Raw genomic sequence first — 19,220 nt, 5'->3', positions numbered from 1 at the left:
TTCACTATGTGATATCAGCTGATTGTCTTCTTTAACATTTAAAAAAAAAAATCAGCTTCTGACTTTATCGTTTAAAAAAATGACACAAACTGCACCTTGTAGCAGAACAGGGACTCTTGTAAATAAACTTTTATAACTATTAAAAAAACCAAAAATAAATCCAAACCGTTGTCTACTCTTAAACGAGTGCTTTCCCTTCTCACATAGTTCCAGTATGTGTTCATTAACGACATAAATATCAAACTAACCTTAACTAATGGCAGCCTGTTTACAGTCGAGCCCTTCTGAGGCTCTCAGCTGGATTTGATCAAATCTGCAAAAGTGCACAACAAAAACCAGCTACAAATTATTTTTTTAATTACCTGGTGAAAAATCATCTGCACTACAGAGCTCCAAAGAAACAAAAGATATTTTTTTACATCTTGCTTGTACAATTTATCGTCCAGTTTACAGACGTCACTAGTTCATATTTTATTCCCACAAACCACTAACTTCTTGTTTTGTTCCCTCAAGTCACAAACTTGTGAGAGGAGAAAAACAACCCAGGATTTTGGGACTTTGGGCTCCGTACAACATCCTTACTTATTGAAGAACATAAAAATGAACTACATATTTGGTGAAACACTTCCTAAATGCGTTATGATTCTGAAAGCTAGTGGATGCTGTAACAAAACGGGACTGTACCTTTAAATACTTTAATAATGACAAAACCAACCAACCGTTGGGACATTTGTCGCACGTCGTCGACTCTCTTTCTCTCTGCTATTCATTCAAATACAATGAAATCTTAAAAAAAAATTACAACATGAACCCAAAATCATTTTCACATTTTGTTTTTAGGCCCCCCCCCCCCCGATGCCTCAGGGCAGCAGATGTGTGTGAGTCACTGGCAAAAGTCAAATATCTGCCGATGAATTTTGGTAAAGTGATAATCTGTTCATTTTAGCACAGGATGCTGATGAACTATTGTTTCTTCTTCTGTCCCTCCAGCAATGACAATGAGCTCATGATGACATTCTTTGTGCCGAGGTCCAACAGCAGTTCAGAAGACGTCGCCTCTCTCTTTACAACAACCTCGAGTCCAGAGGATTAAACTCCTTCTCGTAACATTTTGGTCTTTTGTCAGTCGGCGGTTAAGCCAGGCTCCTCTGCCGCAGCTTGATCCTCAGATAGAGCTGGGAAATAAAAAGGGGAAAGAATGTGTCATTAAAAAGAAGATCGAGATAACATTTAAATTCTGAAACTTGTTACGTAAGACTGTTGAGTAACAGAATTCTCAGAGCTGCTTTTAAACCTGATTAAAACAGATTTAGGAGAAAACAGCCGACAGGGTCGACGGTTCAATTCCCCGTGGAGCTCAACGTAGAGAGCCGGACATCACACGTCTCTGTCTCCATCTCACCCCCAGCAGGTTGCGGGGGATGTAGCCCTCCCGGTCTGCACATCTCGCCCACCACCAGTCCGTCTCCACCTCGTTGTCGCGCCGCAGCACCGTCATGCAGTCGCCCTCGCTGAAGCCGAGCTCGTCGTCGCTCTGAGGCTCGTAGTCCCACAGGGCGTACACCACGCCGCGGTTCATCACGCCCATCTTCTCCTGAACGCCTGCCGCCACGCAAACACACACAGAGAGACATTGAAACACCCTCAGAGACCCCTCAAATTGTATGTGGCCCCCTGTAACGTCACCGGGATCACTGGGACCTCATCAATGGTCCCTGGAGGCCCTTCTGGTTTTTCCATGCGTTGTGTGTTTAGTCTCACCGTAGAGGAACTGGGAGCACTGGGCGTAGCCGTCTTCCATCTCCTCACACTTGTCGGCGGCCGTCTGCATGTCGCTGTACGTGGTGGCGAACACCGCGGCCCCCGACTCCACCAGGAACTTGCAGACCTGGACATTGTTACAGGAGGCGGCGCAGTGGAGGGGCGTCCTGGAGACGAGGAGAGAGGGAGGAAGAAAGGTTTGAAAGGTTTGAATCCAGACGTCTGAATCATCTCACACATCTCCGATTTGAAGCTATTTTCTTGGTTGGAAAAACAAGCCGGCCAATCACAGCTTTGTAGGAGGAATAAACACTGAGGACGACATCTTCTTACAATAATAACTCTTAAATCATCGGCGAGGCGGGACTGTGAAGCCCCGAAATGTCGTTCTGGTTCAAACTCACCAGCCGTCGCTGTCGGCAGCGTTGGCGTTGACCCCGAACTGAACCAGAAACTTGACGATCTCCGTGTGGCCGGCGCAGACGGCGTTGTGCAGCGCCGTGATGCCCTCGTCGTTCGGCGAGCTGGGGTCGTCCACCTGCGGGACGGACGCGCGATTACGTTATTTTTCACGCAATCCGGAGCAAAGATGCTGGTTTCAAGCATGTCATTCCAATATTCAATAGATTTTAAAATGACTGTTTTTCAAGCTCAAAACTTTCAAAATCTTCCGTGAAGTCACATTAATCGAAATTGTAACACAATAACACAACCTGTGACTAAATTAACATTTAAATACAGAATTATATGCACCAAACCACAACACTTCATACCTACATCCACTTTGTTTAGCTGCTGTTCATATATATAATGATAAGTGATCAAATCTAAGATTTAAGGAACATATCACATGTTTTGAGCCGTTAAAAGCACTTCATAGAGTTCAATTATTCTATAAAAATCATCACATTTTCTGTGTTTGTGAAAACTTGAGTTTCGTCAAACTGTCTCGTGGTGGAGCAGCAGATTAAGAGCAGACGGTGGAGTGACTCACGTCGTAGATGACCCTCTGGACGAGGTCGTACTCGCCCTCCAGAGACGAGTCCAGCAGCAGGGCCAGAGGGTTGAACTTGACCCGCATGCTGTGGTCGATCCGCTCCGAGTCGGCTTTACGGAGGATCGACTTCTTACCCTGAGAAAGGAGATCGTTTGTCATCATTTAGCTGACGTGGCCCTTTAATTAGCAAAGCAATAACCAGAAGTTTTGTATTCTAGTACCCCGTTAACCGTTACTCTGGGAACACTCACCGGGGGCACCGTCACCTGTCCCGTGACCTCCGGCGGCTGCAGGTTGAAGGAGTCATCTCCCTGATCCCCCTCCTCACAGGTGGGGTAAGGTGGAGGCGGGTAGGGGGGGAACTCATCGGCAAAAAAGCCCAGGCGGACCGAGGCGGACGGACAAACCTCTTCCTTGTCCTCCAGAGGGGGGGGCAGGGAGCGGCAGGTGGTGGGGTCAGGGATGGGTGCACGGGGGGGCAGAGGGGGCGGAGTCAGACCGTCCTCCGGGCTCTCAGCGAGCGGCTGGTTATCATCGACTCTGAACATCACATCGGCACCGCCCGTCCCGTCCTCGTGAGGCTGGACGTACGTCCCCGCCGGACTGACCGTCTCCATCGGGATGGTTTCCATTGCAGCCAGAGTGGTTTTCTGGTAGAGCAGCTTCTGGATGTTGGGACCCGCCGGGCCCTCGGGCTCCGTGATGGAGCTGCGTTTCTTCAGGGGCCGCGGGGCGTGGTGCAGCCGGCGCCGCAGGGCCTCCAGGTCGGCGTCGCTGGGGTTCCTGTGAGGGTTGGACAGGAAGGGGAGGAGCTTGGTGGGGCTCAGCGGCCGCGGGGTGCTGCGCTCTGCCGTCTCGGCCCCGACGCCGTTGTCAGCCTCGCTCCCTTCGGACGCACAAGGCCCAGAGTTCATGACGTCTGAGGCGACGGTCTGCTGACCCCCGCGAGCTGGTTTCCCGTACGCTGTGAGGAGGGAGAGACATGGAAGGCAGCGATGACAAACCAAAGATCTGTTGAACAGCTGGAATAATAACTTAAAAACACCCAAACTATCCCTTTAAGTGCAGAAGAAGAAACCTTATCCTGATTAAAACCTAAATCATTTTGTTATTGGCTGTGTTGGTGCATCACCTCTGGGCTGGCTGCGGGGCAGCGTGCCCTGGCCGCTCGGCAGGTAGGCCTTCCCCTGCTGGGTGTACATGGAGTAGATGGACGAAGCCGCCAGAGTCTGAGGCTTCTGCAGCACAGGGGGGGTGGCCTCCGAGAGCTCGGGGGTGTACGGCCGCACGGCGGCGGCCGGCGGACTCTCCTGCTTGTTGGGCAGAGGGAGGGTGTGGCTGCGGCTGGAGAGGACTCCCGCGGCCCTGAGGTGGCCCCCGACCGGTCGCACTTTACCTGGGAAGGTCCCGGTGCTGTAGGGGGGCTTGGAGAAGGTCGGCGGGCCGGACGAGGAGAACGGTTTGGGCTTACTGGGAACTGGAGGCGGGCCTTTACCAGAAGCCTAAAGGTGAAATACAGCAAAGCAATTCTGCTGACTTGGGGATCTGATTTCCAGAGGTTGATTCCAGACATAAAAAGCTTTTATTTTGAAAAACTCCGGGATTCACAGTTGCACTCGTCATTACAGTCAGTACCTGTAGCTGCCGGCTCACTATAGTCCAACACAATGATACTAATTATTTTAATTTCTCCACATAAATGAACATGTAATAGTAAGATACCTGATTGTCCCTGAGCAGCTTCTCAGTGATGTGATTGGTCCGTGAGGGGACAGGGGGCGGGATGTCAGACCCAGAGAGGGCCTTCCTATCTGTGAGGGTCTTACCGTCTACAAGAGGGATGAGAGGGGCATCATCATCATCAACACCGTGGTCTTCTACCGTGTGGCATTTTTAAACAAGATCAGCACAGTTTTAAACCTCCCAGACAGGAAGTCAATCCTCAAATCTAGAGCCTCCTCGAACGCACCAACAGTGAGACTTTTAAAAACAGTCAATATTTGCGATTGCATAGCCAGCGTCTGAGAATCAAATCATTTACTGTTGCCAAAAAAAACCTTGATATATTGTGTAGAAATCGTGCTCTAACTGACCTAACTTGTGGCCGCTGAGGCTGGACATGCGAGGCAGGGTGGAGGCGTGGCTGTAACCTCCAGTGGACTCAGAAAACGAGCTGCTCCAGTCAGAGAGTTTGCCTATTTTTGTTGTGGCAAAACCTATAAAGAGGAGAGAAACTGGTGTTCAAACACTGTGCCATCTGTCCAAAACAGCTTGGACCTTCAGTTTGAGATCAAATAAACAACTTCTTATAGTAAACATCCTCCTTTTTCTGTCTATTGTAACGTCCGCTACGGTACCTGAGGCGGGTTTGACTGGTCTGGGAGGCAGCTTCAGGGACGAGTCGGGCATGGGCAGTGTGGCGGTGCCGTCCGGGTACGCCGGCTTCACCAGAACCTCGTGGCGAGCCAGGACAGGAGGCCCCTGAGAGGTTGTCGTGGACGAGGACGACTGGATGTACGGCCCCACCGCCGCCACTCTGGAGCCCACGCCGTGCTGAGGGGCCACTCCGTCTGAAGCCGCCTGAAAGAGAACGATTTGATATTTGACAGATGTTAAACGTCTGCAGAGTTTTTGTCCAATGAAAAGCGGTTATCAAATGAAACTTGACGCTGTCGGAAGAAAGCGGTGGTGTAATGTAAATGTTATTACTAGTTACTTAAGTACAAATTTGAGGTACTTGTACTTTCCCTGAATATTTTTTCCTGAAGTCACTCTCTCTCTCTCAGTGGTGTTTTCGAGCTTCTCTGTGCTTTGTTTACATAGCCGGTCCGGCCGCTCCTGCATGTTAAAGCATGCGAGTCCCTGTGCGTGTGCGTGTGTGTGTGTGTGTGTGTGTGCGCCCCACTGGCTAGCTAATTGCAGCCACTCTGCACTCAGCTCCAGGTAAACACCGTTAGCTCTGTCAGCACTGCTGCTGTTGTTGGCACTATTAGCGCTGTTTGCAACTTTAGCTGCTAGCTGCAGGCTCAACCGTCGCCATGTTGAGAGCCATGTGGAGGCAATCCCTCAATCTCATATATATATATATATATATATATATATATATATATATATATATATATATATATATATATATATATATATATATATATATATATATATATATATATATATATATATATATATGCTCTGAATTTGGAATTTTGCAATTTTAAGTAAAATATCTGAATACTTAGCTCAATACAATAGCTACTTTAAGGTCGCTAATTTAACAAACAAAGGCTTATCCTGATTCTAAGCTCACTACAAGTTGCCCCAGTATAAAGGACCAATAGAATCTCTCTAGAAAATAAAAGTAAATATTTTGTAAATATTATTATATACTGTTTTGGTTGTGTGAACTCACCGGCAGGTTCTCTTTCTGCTGCAGGGCAGCCTTCTTCTTCCAGAGTCGCTGGCGGAGCTCGGCCAGCCGTCGGTCCATCGACACCACCTCCAGGTTCCTCTTGTTCAGGCTGTCTCTCTGCTGCTGCAGCCTGCCGCTCTGGTCCTGGTTCAACTTGTTCCTCAACTGCCGTGTCAGGGACGGAGCGCAGTCAAAAAACTGGTACGACGGAAGCTAACATTGCAACGTCTACATTAGCTAGTTAGCGTAGCCTTCCCGCTAAGCTCAAACTAGCTACACTAGCTTGTCGCTGTCTAGTGAGCTAGTTAGCATCATGAACACTCTGACAGTGAAGGTATGTTTTGAAAATATGTTTTGAAGACGTCACCGTGGCTCTGAGGAATCGTGTTGAGTAATTTCTGTACTACTTTATGATGTTTCATAGACCAAACGATTAATCTATGAAAGGTTAATGGTTTGGTCTATGAAGTACTGATACATTATTATAGGTCTCACCTGCAGCTCTTTATAGAGGCGCTCCAGCTCAGCTGTGGAGGAGGTGTTGTGGTGATGATGGAGAGGATGAGGAGGAGGAGGAGGAAGAAGAGCCTCCAGTCTGTTGCTCCTCAGCGCCTCCAGCTGGTCGCTCAGCTCCTCCACCCTCGACACGGCGACCAGCATCTCTCGCTGCTTCTGCTGGAACAGACCGGTCATCTGCTCGATCTCCTCCACTGGAACAACGAACACAGGAGCCACAGATGAATAAGAGGACTGGGTGAGCGTATATATATATATAAATAAACAGTTAATTAGCCAACCCAGACCTCCGTCGTCACACTGACCTAGCTTGCTGTTGCTGAGGCGTTTCTGCTCCACCTGGCCCCTGAGGGCCCGGACCCGTCGCAGCTTGGCCTCCTGGTTGTGTGCGTTCTCTCTGAGCTGCTGCAGTCGCTCCTGGTCAGACGTCTCCGGCTGCCGCTGATCCTGCAGCTTCAGGTAGCACAGCCGCTGCTCCTGCAACACCCGGCAAACACATTCAGTTAATAGCTCTGTTTGAGCTGAATGCATGTCGAGGTGCCTTTAAAGTCAGGAAGGTGTGGACACTTCGCTTTTGGTGGCACTGTTTTTTTTTCCTGTATAAATGTTTATTTCCCTGTTTATTTAGATTCCTGAGATAAATAATAGGATAATAGTAAAGCAACTGTCAACCTGCTTCTTTAAGCGAGCATTACAATTTCCCAATAATATGTGTCTAATAAACACAATGCTGTCTTTGTATGAGTGTACTATTATGGGTAATGATAGCAGCAACAATGACAGTAATAGTAATAGCAGTATCAGTACTAGCATTAGCAGTAGAGTGTTGGGTGTTTCGCACCTTGGAGGCCAGCAGCTGCTGCTGTGCATTAATCTGCTGCTGCTGTCTGGTTGCCAGATCCTGCAGGTCGCTCAGTGTCACGTCCAGACGAGGAGCCGAGACCTGCAACACACACACACACACACACACACACACACACACACACACACACAGTCAGAGTTCACCTTCAAATGGACATGAACTTTCAGAGACGCAAACAGCTTTCTGTACATTCAAATGACGGCACAGGTGGCGGAGGCTCTAGCGTGCCGAGTGCCAACAATAGCTCCAACGCTAACTGCTGGATTTAGTTTCTCTTTTGATGGAGCTAGGCTAACAGTTTCCCCCTGCTTCCAGTCTTTGTGCTGAGCCAGGCTAAACACGTCCCTGTACTGGACGCACGGAAACTGTGAAAGTGTCTCACCCCGTTCTCCAGACATCTCTCCACAGACGCTTTCACCTGGTTCCTCTTCATCATCTGATCTGCAGCTCTGGATCCACCTGGATATAAAAATAAAATGAGTGTTAATGCAAATTTTGCATTTCCAGCGCTGCCAGCAGTGTGGCTCTCAGGATTGTTCGGAATGAAATTTCTTATAAACTTTTGGATGGATTGCGGTGAAATTTGGCACAGACATCAATGGTCCCCCAAGGATTAACAGTGACCCTCTGACTATGAATCTAGCGCCACCAACAGGTCAACATTTGCCCAATGCTTTTGATTTATGACCAAATACCTGCAGAACTAATAACATCCCCATCAACTTGTGTTGAAAACAACTTCTGTTATCATAATTAGGCTTATCACTGTTCTACCTGTCCCCGTAAACTAAACTAAACAAAAGTAATTGTTTGTCATTGGTGCTAAAAAATCTGGAAAAAAACCCACAGGTCACAAATCTGGGTGTTGTGGTTGAGTCCGACATTCATCTCCAGAGCACCAAATGTGGATAAATCCGCTGCTGAAAATAGTCCCCAACAAATGCTCTATTTCCTCCTGTTTGTTTGATAAAAACTACAGTGAACAGTTGTTTTAGGAAACTACTGAGCCTTTAAACAAAACTATATATTTGTGGTTTAATATATTTACATTTTCAGTAAGAACCAATGGGCTTTGGAGCTGAGAGCTACAGACAGGAAGTCAGAAAATATTGTGAGACGGACTAACATGCTGTTTCAGGCTGCACATGGGATTTGTTGGCTATAAGAACAATATAAAAGAACACCAGCCTTATCCTCTGAGGTAATGTTTTTTTTTTTCTGCACAGTATTTAAGAGATCAGGTCTTACAATGACCTGATGGAGGAAACTGTCCGACTGTTCATCAGCACAGGAAAACCTCAGAGGGGATTTCTTTGTTTTTGGTACAGAAATAAACAACAAATCACAATCCATAGAAAAAAACCTCCACGGAGTCCAGCAGCTGCACACTCGACTGCCTTGAGTCATAAGCTGATTACAGTTTGTCATCTACTGTAACACACTGAGCCTCCTCCACTACTGTACAGACCATCCTGCTGTTGATCTGCACCATGTGCTAACTTTAATTCGACATGCACAAAAAAAACAACTGGATTACTGGGAATACTCAGCTGAAGGCAGTTGTTGGAAGTATTTATACTCCGTGTTCTCAGTGATCTGATCGTCTGCCTGGAGGGAGATTTTGTAAGTTTGCCATATTTCTCCACAGAATGACTCCACTCTTGACAAACACTTTTACTACTAATTAAGATGAGTTTGCACTTTCTCAGCTACAACTTACGCCAAATAAAATGTCAAGAGTTTCGCAGCTAAACAAAGTGATTTCTACCAAATCTCCAAAGTACAAGATTGAATCACATTTAAAGTGTTTTTGTTATAAGATGCGGCTTTAATGCATTTCCTTTTTTTTGTAGCTGCGGCGATGAATAAAGGACAGAAGTAAATAAATAATGAGAAGCATGTACGAATAAAAAGAAGAGAGTAAAACGAGAAACTATAAAAGAGAAATCAGACTCACAATGACAGTGTCAGCAGGATACACAGATGCAGTAATCTACATCTGCACACCACTGAGTCAGAGTCAGGAAGTCTTGCTGTGACTTGGCGGACTACGTGTTTGACCTCGACCAATCACAGCTGGTCGTTTATCACGTCGTCTGTGACTCGATGTGTTGGCGAAGGAGCTGCCAGGTCCCTGCTCCACCTGACAGCAACACAACATCATTCCTCTCTCGCTTCGCCGTGTGAAACCAGAAACTGTCGCGCCAGGTCGGAGTGTTATCAGACTGATATTGTGTAATCTGAACTCTGCGTAACTGGAGGCTGTTCAGATAATTCTGTTAAGTCTTTACACAAAATCATAATCAAATTTAAAGGGCACTCAGATTTCTTATTCTTCCTCTGGGTGAAAAATGGCAAACCACCATTGAGGTGGGAAATGACTTCACAAGAAACTGGAGCCAATCAAGCTTTGTGGCAGGAGACTGCAAACTTTACATCTGCATTGTGTTTCTCCCCGTTTCTGGACGGCCCGGTCCTCTGCACTGAGGTCTTTATCTCTGTGAACCATCCACTGTTGTCCTGTGGAGGATGTAGACAGCCATGTATCACCTCATGAACAACACATGGAGTCACCAGCTGCTTCTTTTCATACCTGTGAGGAGTTTGGAGAATCACACCCCCCTCCCTTCACACAGACCAACCAGAGGGAGGCCCTCGAGCAGCGACAAGAACACGATCCCTCACTGGCTTCCCACATAGAAACACGTGGCATCCCGCTGTGCGGTGGCGAGACGGGTGTTTCCTTACCCGACTCTCTTCCTGGAGCTCTCTGGTGACGCAGGAGGTAGCGAACCTCCCCCCTCTGCTGCCCCCATCGCTGCAACACCTCCAACATCCGCTCCCCTTCTCCAACGACATGTTCTGATGGGTTGAAAATCAAAAACATAAGACTGCTTATTTCAGGAAAGTCAGATAAGAAACCAGTGTGTTAGCTTAATTAGATAAGATAAGATATATTTATTTATGTTTTTAAGTGGAAACCCACCCGAGCCTCTCCACGTCTCGGCCAGGTAGCAGTCGGCCTCGCCGGGCTCCTTGCAGAGCTCCACCACATCTCTGCACAGCGTCTCCGGCGTGATGGGAACCTCGCTGAAGTGCTGGTCGTTGTTGCTGAGGTACACGGTGAGGAACATCTACAAACACACCAGGAAAAACGAGGGTTATATTTCATTCTCTGTAACCAAACAGAGCATCTGAACCAGGAAATAAAATGTAGGAAACAGAAAGAAATTGGTGATGGCGACATACGAATGAAACACCAGTTTCCTGTGCCTTTAAAACATTGGCATGTCCTTTAACAGATTGTGTTGATAGTTAAACCGGTATGTGATGTGACACACTCAACCTGCCTTCTTCACCTGTACGGCAGCTTCCTGTGCTGTTTAGGACTATAATAGATATGTGTGGACATAACTCCCATGATGCACTGGGCCATCTGTTACTCCAGCAGGGTATCTGCTGTCGGGCCCAGAGCCAGATCGGCTCCCACGGCCCGCCAACCGGCACGGAGGCAGCGTTTCAAGTTTTTATTTATGCCGGGTGGGTGGTGCTGAGGAACGGCTTGCTCAACAGCTCGTCGGAGGACTTTGAGCCGCATGTACGTGTTGAACATTCAACCTGCCACAGCGGAGCTGGCTTCATCCCTCGTCTCTGTCTTCACTTCGTTCCACTTGGTCTGACGTGAAATATGAGGAACCTTCTTTGACCTTTCTGAAACTGACTGCGGCATCATTTACATGCAGATGTTGTCGGCTGTTACCGAGGTTGGAATGAAGCTCTTAAAAGCTCCAACCGCAGTAAAAACACATTATCAGGTACTCCTGATGCATGGGTAAATAATAATAATCTTTATTTGTAGAGCACGTTTAATACAGACTATGTAGCTCTAAGTGCTGTATATGGTCACAAACACATAAAAGACACATTAACACGTCGGCCTGATGACGGCGCTGGAGGAAAAGTCGGAGGATCAATGAAGTGAGTACGGATTCATCTTCTGGGGAACATGAACGTCTGTACGAGATTTCACGGCGGTCCATCCAATACGTGTTGGTGAGATTGGTTGGATGCATGACGACTGTCTGAAAGCAGGATGAATTGGAGCTGATTTGTTGTATTTCTGGAGGATGTATTTCCTCACTTGGAGGCAGCAGATAAAGTGTGAACCTGGCAGAGAGGAATTGGGATCGAGTACACAGAGTCGCCATCAAAGAGCTTAAACGGCGAGCTGTTTCCAGTTAAAAACGCTAAATTTTGGGCTTTTTAAATCCTAATTATTGGGGGAGAGGATTTTTTTCGGTAATACTTCACTTTGTCGGCTCTGTTACTCAAACTGAAAGGTTACCAGAGTCTGCAGAGGTGGCTCATGGGAGATTTCTACTGCTTAAGCATCAGTTAACCGGTGTCATCGTCAACAGAGAATCTCAGTGATCAAGACATCTTTTTAGTCCCTCCCTTCATTAAAAATAATAAAGTCAACAGACTCAGTGACAGAGATGAATTAGCTGTCCTACATGGAGCTCTGATGGAAAACTGGAGCACCGCTGTCTTCCTTGAAGTGGGTCACTGCCGTCAGTCACCCAAACTGAGGTCGACCAGAAAATGCCGCAGCCAGTCAGAGCAGGGAGGGGAGGTGCTGTCTGTCCCTCAGGACGACCACAGGGAGGGAGACCTCCTGTCGTCAGTGAGGCTGGTTACAGAACCTCAGTAGGTTCCTGGGTACTGGTGCAGTGTGCTGCTCACGACGTCACTGCTGGCGTGCTATACATTGACATGTAAAGCTGCTAACGTGATCACAGCACACATAAGTAAAAGTCCTGCATTCAAAATCTTACTTAAGTAAAATGATGTTCAGTTCATCACAAACATTCAACATCAACACATCTGGAGATCTGGACAGGAAGGAGATGAAAAACTGTAATCTGAAAAGTATCTAAAGCTCTGAGACAAATTGAGTGGAGTAAAAAGTACAATATTAACCTCTGAGATGTAGATTTATAATAGTATTTGAGTAAATGTACTTAGCACCATAATCTTATAGACATAGTTGGCATATTAAGAGTGGTGGAATGCTGCTTGCTGCCATTTTTCTGACACAACTTCTCATGGATGGAGCTACCGAGCTCTCTAATCCGGCCTACAGAGTGACCCTTTAAGTTTTGCTTGAAGTCTCTCTTATCTAAAATATATACAGAGGGCAAAAGGCTGATTCATTTCCATAAACACCCAGAACAGGTGACAGTGACAGCTTACAACAGGAAGCACACCCGTCTGTCTGTCAGTCAGCCAGTCTGAGGCCTCATTAAACTCCTGAGGATGCAGCTCTTAATCCAGCCGGGAATTAGCGCAGCATCACGCAGCTTAATACCACCAACCGGCCCACAACAACCCTCTGCTGCGAGCGAGGAAATTAACGAACCATCTTCTGTCTGCAACACGTCAACAGCTTCTTCAAAAACTAAACAAGGAGGATTCACCGACGCGGAGCTCTGACCGCTCCACTACTAACACATCCAACGAGGAACAGACCAACGCGTGTCAACACTGCTCGCTTTTTATAGGGGGACGTTTTGAATTAACATCTGTTATATTATTATCTTTTTTATTATTATTATCTGATCACATAACTGTCACTTTACCGACCAACGTTTGCTCTTTTTATTATTATTCTCTTCTTATTTTATTTTACTTTTCATATACCTCGTATCTTTTATTTGTTTTACTTGCTCTATGTATCCGTACTACTTCCATCACTGTGCTGCAGCAACAACAACTGAATGTCCTTTTTAAAGGTTCATCTTATCTCAACTAAATCATTTTCTTTAACTGTATTGAAGACAAACATCAGATTTAAGATAAAACAATTTAACTGAATGTGAAAAGAAGTTTTGTTTTTGGGGCGTAAACAGGCAACAAGTCAAAGAAATATATCTATATATATATATCCTGCATTGTTATTAAAATGAATGATTGCAGTTTTCATTCAGTCCTGCTGTGTCTGGTTCTGTTTCCTGCTCGAGGAAAACGTGGCGGCAGCTGGCGCATCACAAATGTTTTGTAGGCGGCGTGGACGGCTGGAGCCATATGGCCGACAGCATCACGTGACGCACCAATATTGGATTAATGACACACACACACACACACACACACACACACACACACACACACACACACACACACACACACACACACACACACACACACACACACACACACACACACACACACACACACACACACACACACACACACACACACACACACACACACACACACAGCTGTTCAGGACTCAACCACAGTCAACAACATAGGACGCTTCCATTGAACTATTGCTGGAAGCTCTGGAACCGCTCTCTGATTGGCTGCCTGCTGCACATTAAAAATTGCATATTGGGATCGTTCATATTTCCGAGTCACTAATTAATTGTCTGTCACGGCGGGTTAGGGACAAACTCTCCGAGGTTCACCAACAGGTCACTGATTAAATCAATTAACCAATCGGCCGACAGTCAGCGGCCCCGCTGCCTTTGTCTAATGATAAACCTCTAAACCCACCAAAGTCCCGTCATCATTACCAAATCACACCGACGTGCTAAATGTTATTGTGACATAAACAGATTAAAGCTGCATTCAGACCGTGTCAGCAGAATGGGATGAACAGGAACCCCCCCATCATTCTGACTTGGGAGCTTTTACACATTAATCCAATTTGATGACAGTCTGGTAGCTCTTGTTACACATACCCAGTAGTTTGTTAATTAAAATGAGTAACAATGTGAATCTTATTCATTAACTGTTAATAACTATCCCTGTTGACTTGCTTCACTTTTCGAAAGGTCAGCCAAATTGACACGGAAAAGGATTCTGGAATATATTCTCTTTGACTTTGTTAAGTTCAGTCAGTGAGGCTCGCTGCTAAATTACCGCAACGTCATCTTCATTGCAGGTTTTGGTTACAGAGTAATAGTACGTTTTCCACGTGTTTTTAGACGCAACGTGCGAACGGCCCCCGATGAGTGTTGTTAGCTTGTTAGCTTCTGGACAATCTGCTCGAGGTCAATGCCTAGTTCACACTACACGACTTTAGCCCTGATTTTACGCCCGCCGAGTTTTTGGAGCTGCCCGACAAAAGCCCCAAATAACGTCTTTTCACGCGTCACTTCCTACTGGTGTAAGATCTAGCAGTGTGTGTGACCCCACGTCGCCACTTTAACGACTTCAAGACCCCCCCGATTAGGTGTGTGAACCACACAGCGGTCTGACGATTGTGAAAAGGTCTTGAGCTTGGCTTAAGGTGTGAAAGCGCCTTGTCATGCCCCACTAGTGGTCAGGATGCAGCAACAGAACGCTGCTCCGTGTCGTCTGTTCTGTCGCACTAAAGCCTCGCAAGCTCGACAAAAAAACGGAACAAAATATCAGATGTTAGATATGAACATCAGCATCAGGCTGATATCGTAAACCATGACGGTTCCCTATGATAGTTCCTTATCGTATGAGGAATACTGACACAAAACTCTTCCCACATGACCTTGGACAGCGTGCGAGTGTGTGTGTGCGTGTGTGTGTTTCTGGTCACTGTGGCAACAGTTACCAAGCAGCAAGGCGAGCTCAGCTGAGCCCTTGCCTGCAAGATGAGGACGCATCGTAATGATCAGGGTGCGCTGCGTCGCAGAGGAAGCACGTACGAAACGTTTAGGGATGATTTAGCTGTTGGAGTCACGTACTAAACACTAAACACAGACTGAGAGAGTTGCACCAAATTCACAGTCACTTTTAGACAGATCTGAGGTCTGAATCCTTTGTTTTTCATCTGTTGTCAGAGCTACAGCTCTCTGAATGTCAGCCACTGTGTGGATGTTACACACTGCTGTCTGAATAACAATAAGGTTTCTGGAAAGAGAAGTTCAGCTCTTTATTTCCTCAAACAGACCTTCCTCCTCCATCTCATCGTGTTCCTCATTTATCCTTCAACACGCGAGGGGGAAGATACCCGATCATCTGAAAACCATCTCCTCTTCATTCAAATGTTTTAGATTAAAAAAAAGACATTTGGACACATCTGATGTTGCTGAATCCCAATAATTCTGTTCAAATGAACCCACTTTGGAGTAAAGTTGTGGTTTGATAAATGCTGGTGTGTTTTACATATAAATGAACGCCCGTTACATTCAAGCCCGTTCCAAACGAGTTCACACAATGCTGATGAAGCACATCGCCGGCAGGGAAAGCTTTCTGTATTTCTCAGTATGCCTTACAACAATAACCCAAACAACAAAACTATTTAGTATGCTGGAAAAAACTTCCAAATACAGAGAATGTCATCACCTGTCATGAGTTTCAGCCTCTAGAATCTGCACATGTGTTCTTCTAAACACTGGATCTCACCTTCATCTTTCATGCAGGTCTGTGCAAAGAGTTTGTAAAAGACATTGATTATCTTTTTGTGAATACAAATCACTGGATTGGACTTTTGATTCAAGACGTTTTATTGTTGATGGAAGTCTGCCTCCCTTTGCCCTCCGTGACTGGGGTTAGAGCTTAAAGGATAAGTCTGAGGAGATTCTATATTTCTTGTCAACTAATCTCATGTTCAGACCCAAACCGACGGTGAATGTATCGACTAACCAGCGTTGTGTGTGTGTGTGTGTGTATCAAAGCCTGATATCTGTTCTTCCATCACATCAGTGAACGGTGTCACTGGATCACATGTTCCCTCATCACCATGAACACACACAGTGTAGTTTATTTTGACTCAATCACACACACATATTTGTGTTTTTAATGATTTGACAGTATGAACGAATGGGCTTGGAGCTGAGAGCCACTGACAGGAAGTCAGAAAGTGCTGAGAGACGCACTAACATGCTGTTGGTTTGGGTCTTTTAATGGGATTTGTTGACATATACAATAACACCGGCATTATCCTGTGATTAACGTTGCTGTTCCGTTCCGGTCAGGTGTTGTAGAGATGACTAATCGGGGTGGAAGTTGGGCTAAAGTCAACAGAGAAACTGACTTTAACGCAACATCCCCACCAACAGAATGAATGAATCACAGATTACTTAACAGGGGACATTATCATGGTCAGGTTCAGGAGAGACGAAAACCCAAAAATGTCAAAGAAGTCAAACGGAGGATGAAGCAGCACTGCAGCAGCGTGGGTGAAAAGGTCTTTTAAACCTGGGGAATACCTCCATACGCAGTGAAGACAATGGCACAATGGCGGTGTTCTATTATTAGTGGGGAGCTGATCTCAGAGCGTCTGGTCGGGACATTTGTCAGTACGACGGGGAGATTTCCGTCAGGTCACAAACACAAAACACGTTTCCCTTCTCAGATCTGCATCTTCTGATGAGCACTCTGATGGTATTGATCCAGGAAGTCATGTTTATCCTCCGTTTAACCTGAGACCATTACACGAGTTCTACTTCATACAGTGTGATCACATTTATAAATGTTACACCAGTGATTCATAAATCTTCTTATTGTTTAGCATCACTCTTAGACGCCTGAACACTGCTTCAATTTAAAGGGCCATACCGGTGTTCTTTAAATGTTTTCTCTTGTTATTTAAAAGCAGGTAAAGTTGACCTTCAGTCCTTTTTGGAGAAAAATTAAAACAATGCAAATGCAGCGCATGTGGTAGCTGTGGCTCATTTTAAAGATATTTAAATCCCTTATAATGGCCATACAGCAGAGTTAAAGCTTCATTATTATTATTAAAACATGCTATATCAGCATTATTGGTGGAAGGAGTATTAATATTAATATATATATATATATATATATATATATATATATTAATATGAACAGGAAGGCGATTGTATTGATAATATCAGAGTCAAAGTCTGTTTTTTGGGAGTTTGACAGAATATAAATATGTATGATAGGTTGAATGAACCACACTGGACCATGAATAATACGGAGGTCATGTTATTGTCCACCATGCTTAACTCGTTGTGACGAGTTCAATTATATATTCTGTCAATTTGATTCAACAAAAAGAGGGTGTTAATGCTGTTTCAAAGACTGGTAACCGATCATTTATACCTTTGTTTATTTGTCCTAAAAGTCCAGTAGTACCTATAAAATCACCACCACGTAAACCATTCTACCAACATTGTAGATTGTCGACTAAGTTCTTCACATTTAAAAAACAAAAGTCAGAGAACATGGCCTCAGTGCTGTAAAGGGCAGCTATACAGACCTGGACCCTCAACACTTTGATGACAGAAGTTTGACACATTACAATTATGTGAAGACAATGTTAATGATTATACACAATTATCACTAAAGCTCTAGTTCAGTCAGGGATAAAACCCCGAAAATCAACATTTGAAGAGCAGCACTATATAGATATCTGACCCATTTCAGATACTGCTTTCCTTATCATTTCACCTTAACATTAATATAAGATTTTAACATGTTAAATTAAGGGATTCTGTTCAGGAATAACCTGCAGTAGTAGTAATGAGGATGGTGCCAGTTTATATGGAGACAGTAACAGGTGAAAAACCACATAAATAAAACAGAATGAAGTGTTTTACACTCACCGGCATCATGCTGGCAGTTTTCCGCTCTGTCGCACCCAGACTGCAGCCGAAACCATTAACGCATCCTCCTCCTCTGCGGTCCGTGTGTCTCCTCTGTCCGCTTCATTCACATCACATTCATCTTTATTATCATTTCAATATAAATATATAAATATCAGCTCCTCCTCGACCTGTTGCAGTGAACCAGCGGGCCTTTAATTCCCTGTCTGCGGTCCGATCCCTCTGGAGAGAAGAAGAAGAAGAAAAGAGGATGGTTTCGCAGAAGCTGTGCATGAGGCTGCAGGAGATAACAAACACACCCCGCCTACAAAATAAAACGTGAGTAGTTTTGATGACAAAGCTGCAGCAGCTCTCCCGCTGAGCGGTAATCCTGCTCAACATCCAGGATCCGTCTGACTTGTGAGCGTGTTTGGATCAAAACCATTCAATCAACGCAGACCGGTCACCAGCCGGCGCTCCGCTGGAGAGCAGAACAACACTTCCGGGACGAGTTTTCACAATAAAAGGCCGGATTTGTTAGATTACAGTATCCTGGTTCCAGATCTTTGAATCAATAATAGTACATACAAATAATAAAACCACAGACAATGATAAAGAAATTGTAATAAATAGATCAATGATGAATCTAATTTAAATTAATTACTAAAAGGCAGTAGTGGAGGAAATATTAAAGATCTTATACTTAAAGTAAAAGTAGAAGCCAAATACCACAGGATAAAAAATACTCTTACTAGCAAAATTCCTGCATTAAAAATGTCTAGCTTATAGAAGTATTAACATCAAGATATAATTAAAGTACCAAATATAAAAGTACTCGTTATTCAAAAAGCTCCATGAATTAATATTGTGTTATTAGATTATAAGTATAGATGCATTAATATGTAAGAATAGTTAATGTTACAGTTGGTGAAGGTGGGTGGCTAAGTTAAAGTATATGCTTATAACATTAATGATTTAATAGTTGACTTTGTAATCTGAATCAGCAATGTAATTTATAAGTAAAGCTGTTAAATAAATGTAGTGGAGTAAAAAGTAAAATATTTTCCTCCCATCTGTAGTGGAAGTTAAAGTGGCACAAAATTGAACTATTCACATAGGCAATAGCTCAACATTGTACTGAGGTGA

The 19,220-nt window shown here is 45.0% G+C and overlaps 1 protein-coding gene across 1 annotated transcript; it reads right to left on the bottom strand.

Annotated features, from left to right (window-relative positions):
* Window positions 1-681: 681 nt before the first annotated feature.
* LOC142950120 (apoptosis-stimulating of p53 protein 2-like) lies at window positions 682-18,104 on the bottom strand. The gene is made up of 18 exons (XM_076092019.1): window positions 18,096-18,104; window positions 10,529-10,676; window positions 10,291-10,404; window positions 7,925-8,001; window positions 7,522-7,623; window positions 6,986-7,157; window positions 6,660-6,874; window positions 6,165-6,329; window positions 5,116-5,338; window positions 4,857-4,974; window positions 4,481-4,565; window positions 3,891-4,260; window positions 3,010-3,722; window positions 2,756-2,893; window positions 2,166-2,299; window positions 1,762-1,928; window positions 1,403-1,602; window positions 682-1,175 (listed from the first exon to the last, which is right to left on the bottom strand). The coding sequence occupies exons 1-18, from the start codon at window positions 18,102-18,104 to the stop codon at window positions 1,134-1,136; spliced, it is 3,192 nt and encodes a 1,063-aa protein (XP_075948134.1). The 3' UTR covers window positions 682-1,133.
* Window positions 18,105-19,220: the final 1,116 nt, after the last annotated feature.

This window comes from Anarhichas minor, unplaced genomic scaffold (assembly GCF_050575085.1).
Source record: "Anarhichas minor isolate MPS153535 unplaced genomic scaffold, ASM5057508v1 ptg000014l, whole genome shotgun sequence".
In the NCBI taxonomy this organism is placed as follows: domain Eukaryota; kingdom Metazoa; phylum Chordata; class Actinopteri; order Perciformes; family Anarhichadidae; genus Anarhichas; species Anarhichas minor.
The sequence above is the reverse complement of the archived record's forward strand: the minus strand, read 5'-3'. Positions and strand labels throughout refer to the sequence as shown.

Coding starts and splice junctions, on each gene's coding strand:
- LOC142950120 (XM_076092019.1), bottom strand. Junction 4,261..4,480: donor AGCTGCTCAGGGACAATCAG/GTATCTTACTAT, acceptor TTTCACCTTTAG/GCTTCTGGTAAAGGCCCGCC. Junction 2,894..3,009: donor GACAGGTGACGGTGCCCCCG/GTGAGTGTTCCC, acceptor CTCCTTTCTCAG/GGTAAGAAGTCGATCCTCCG.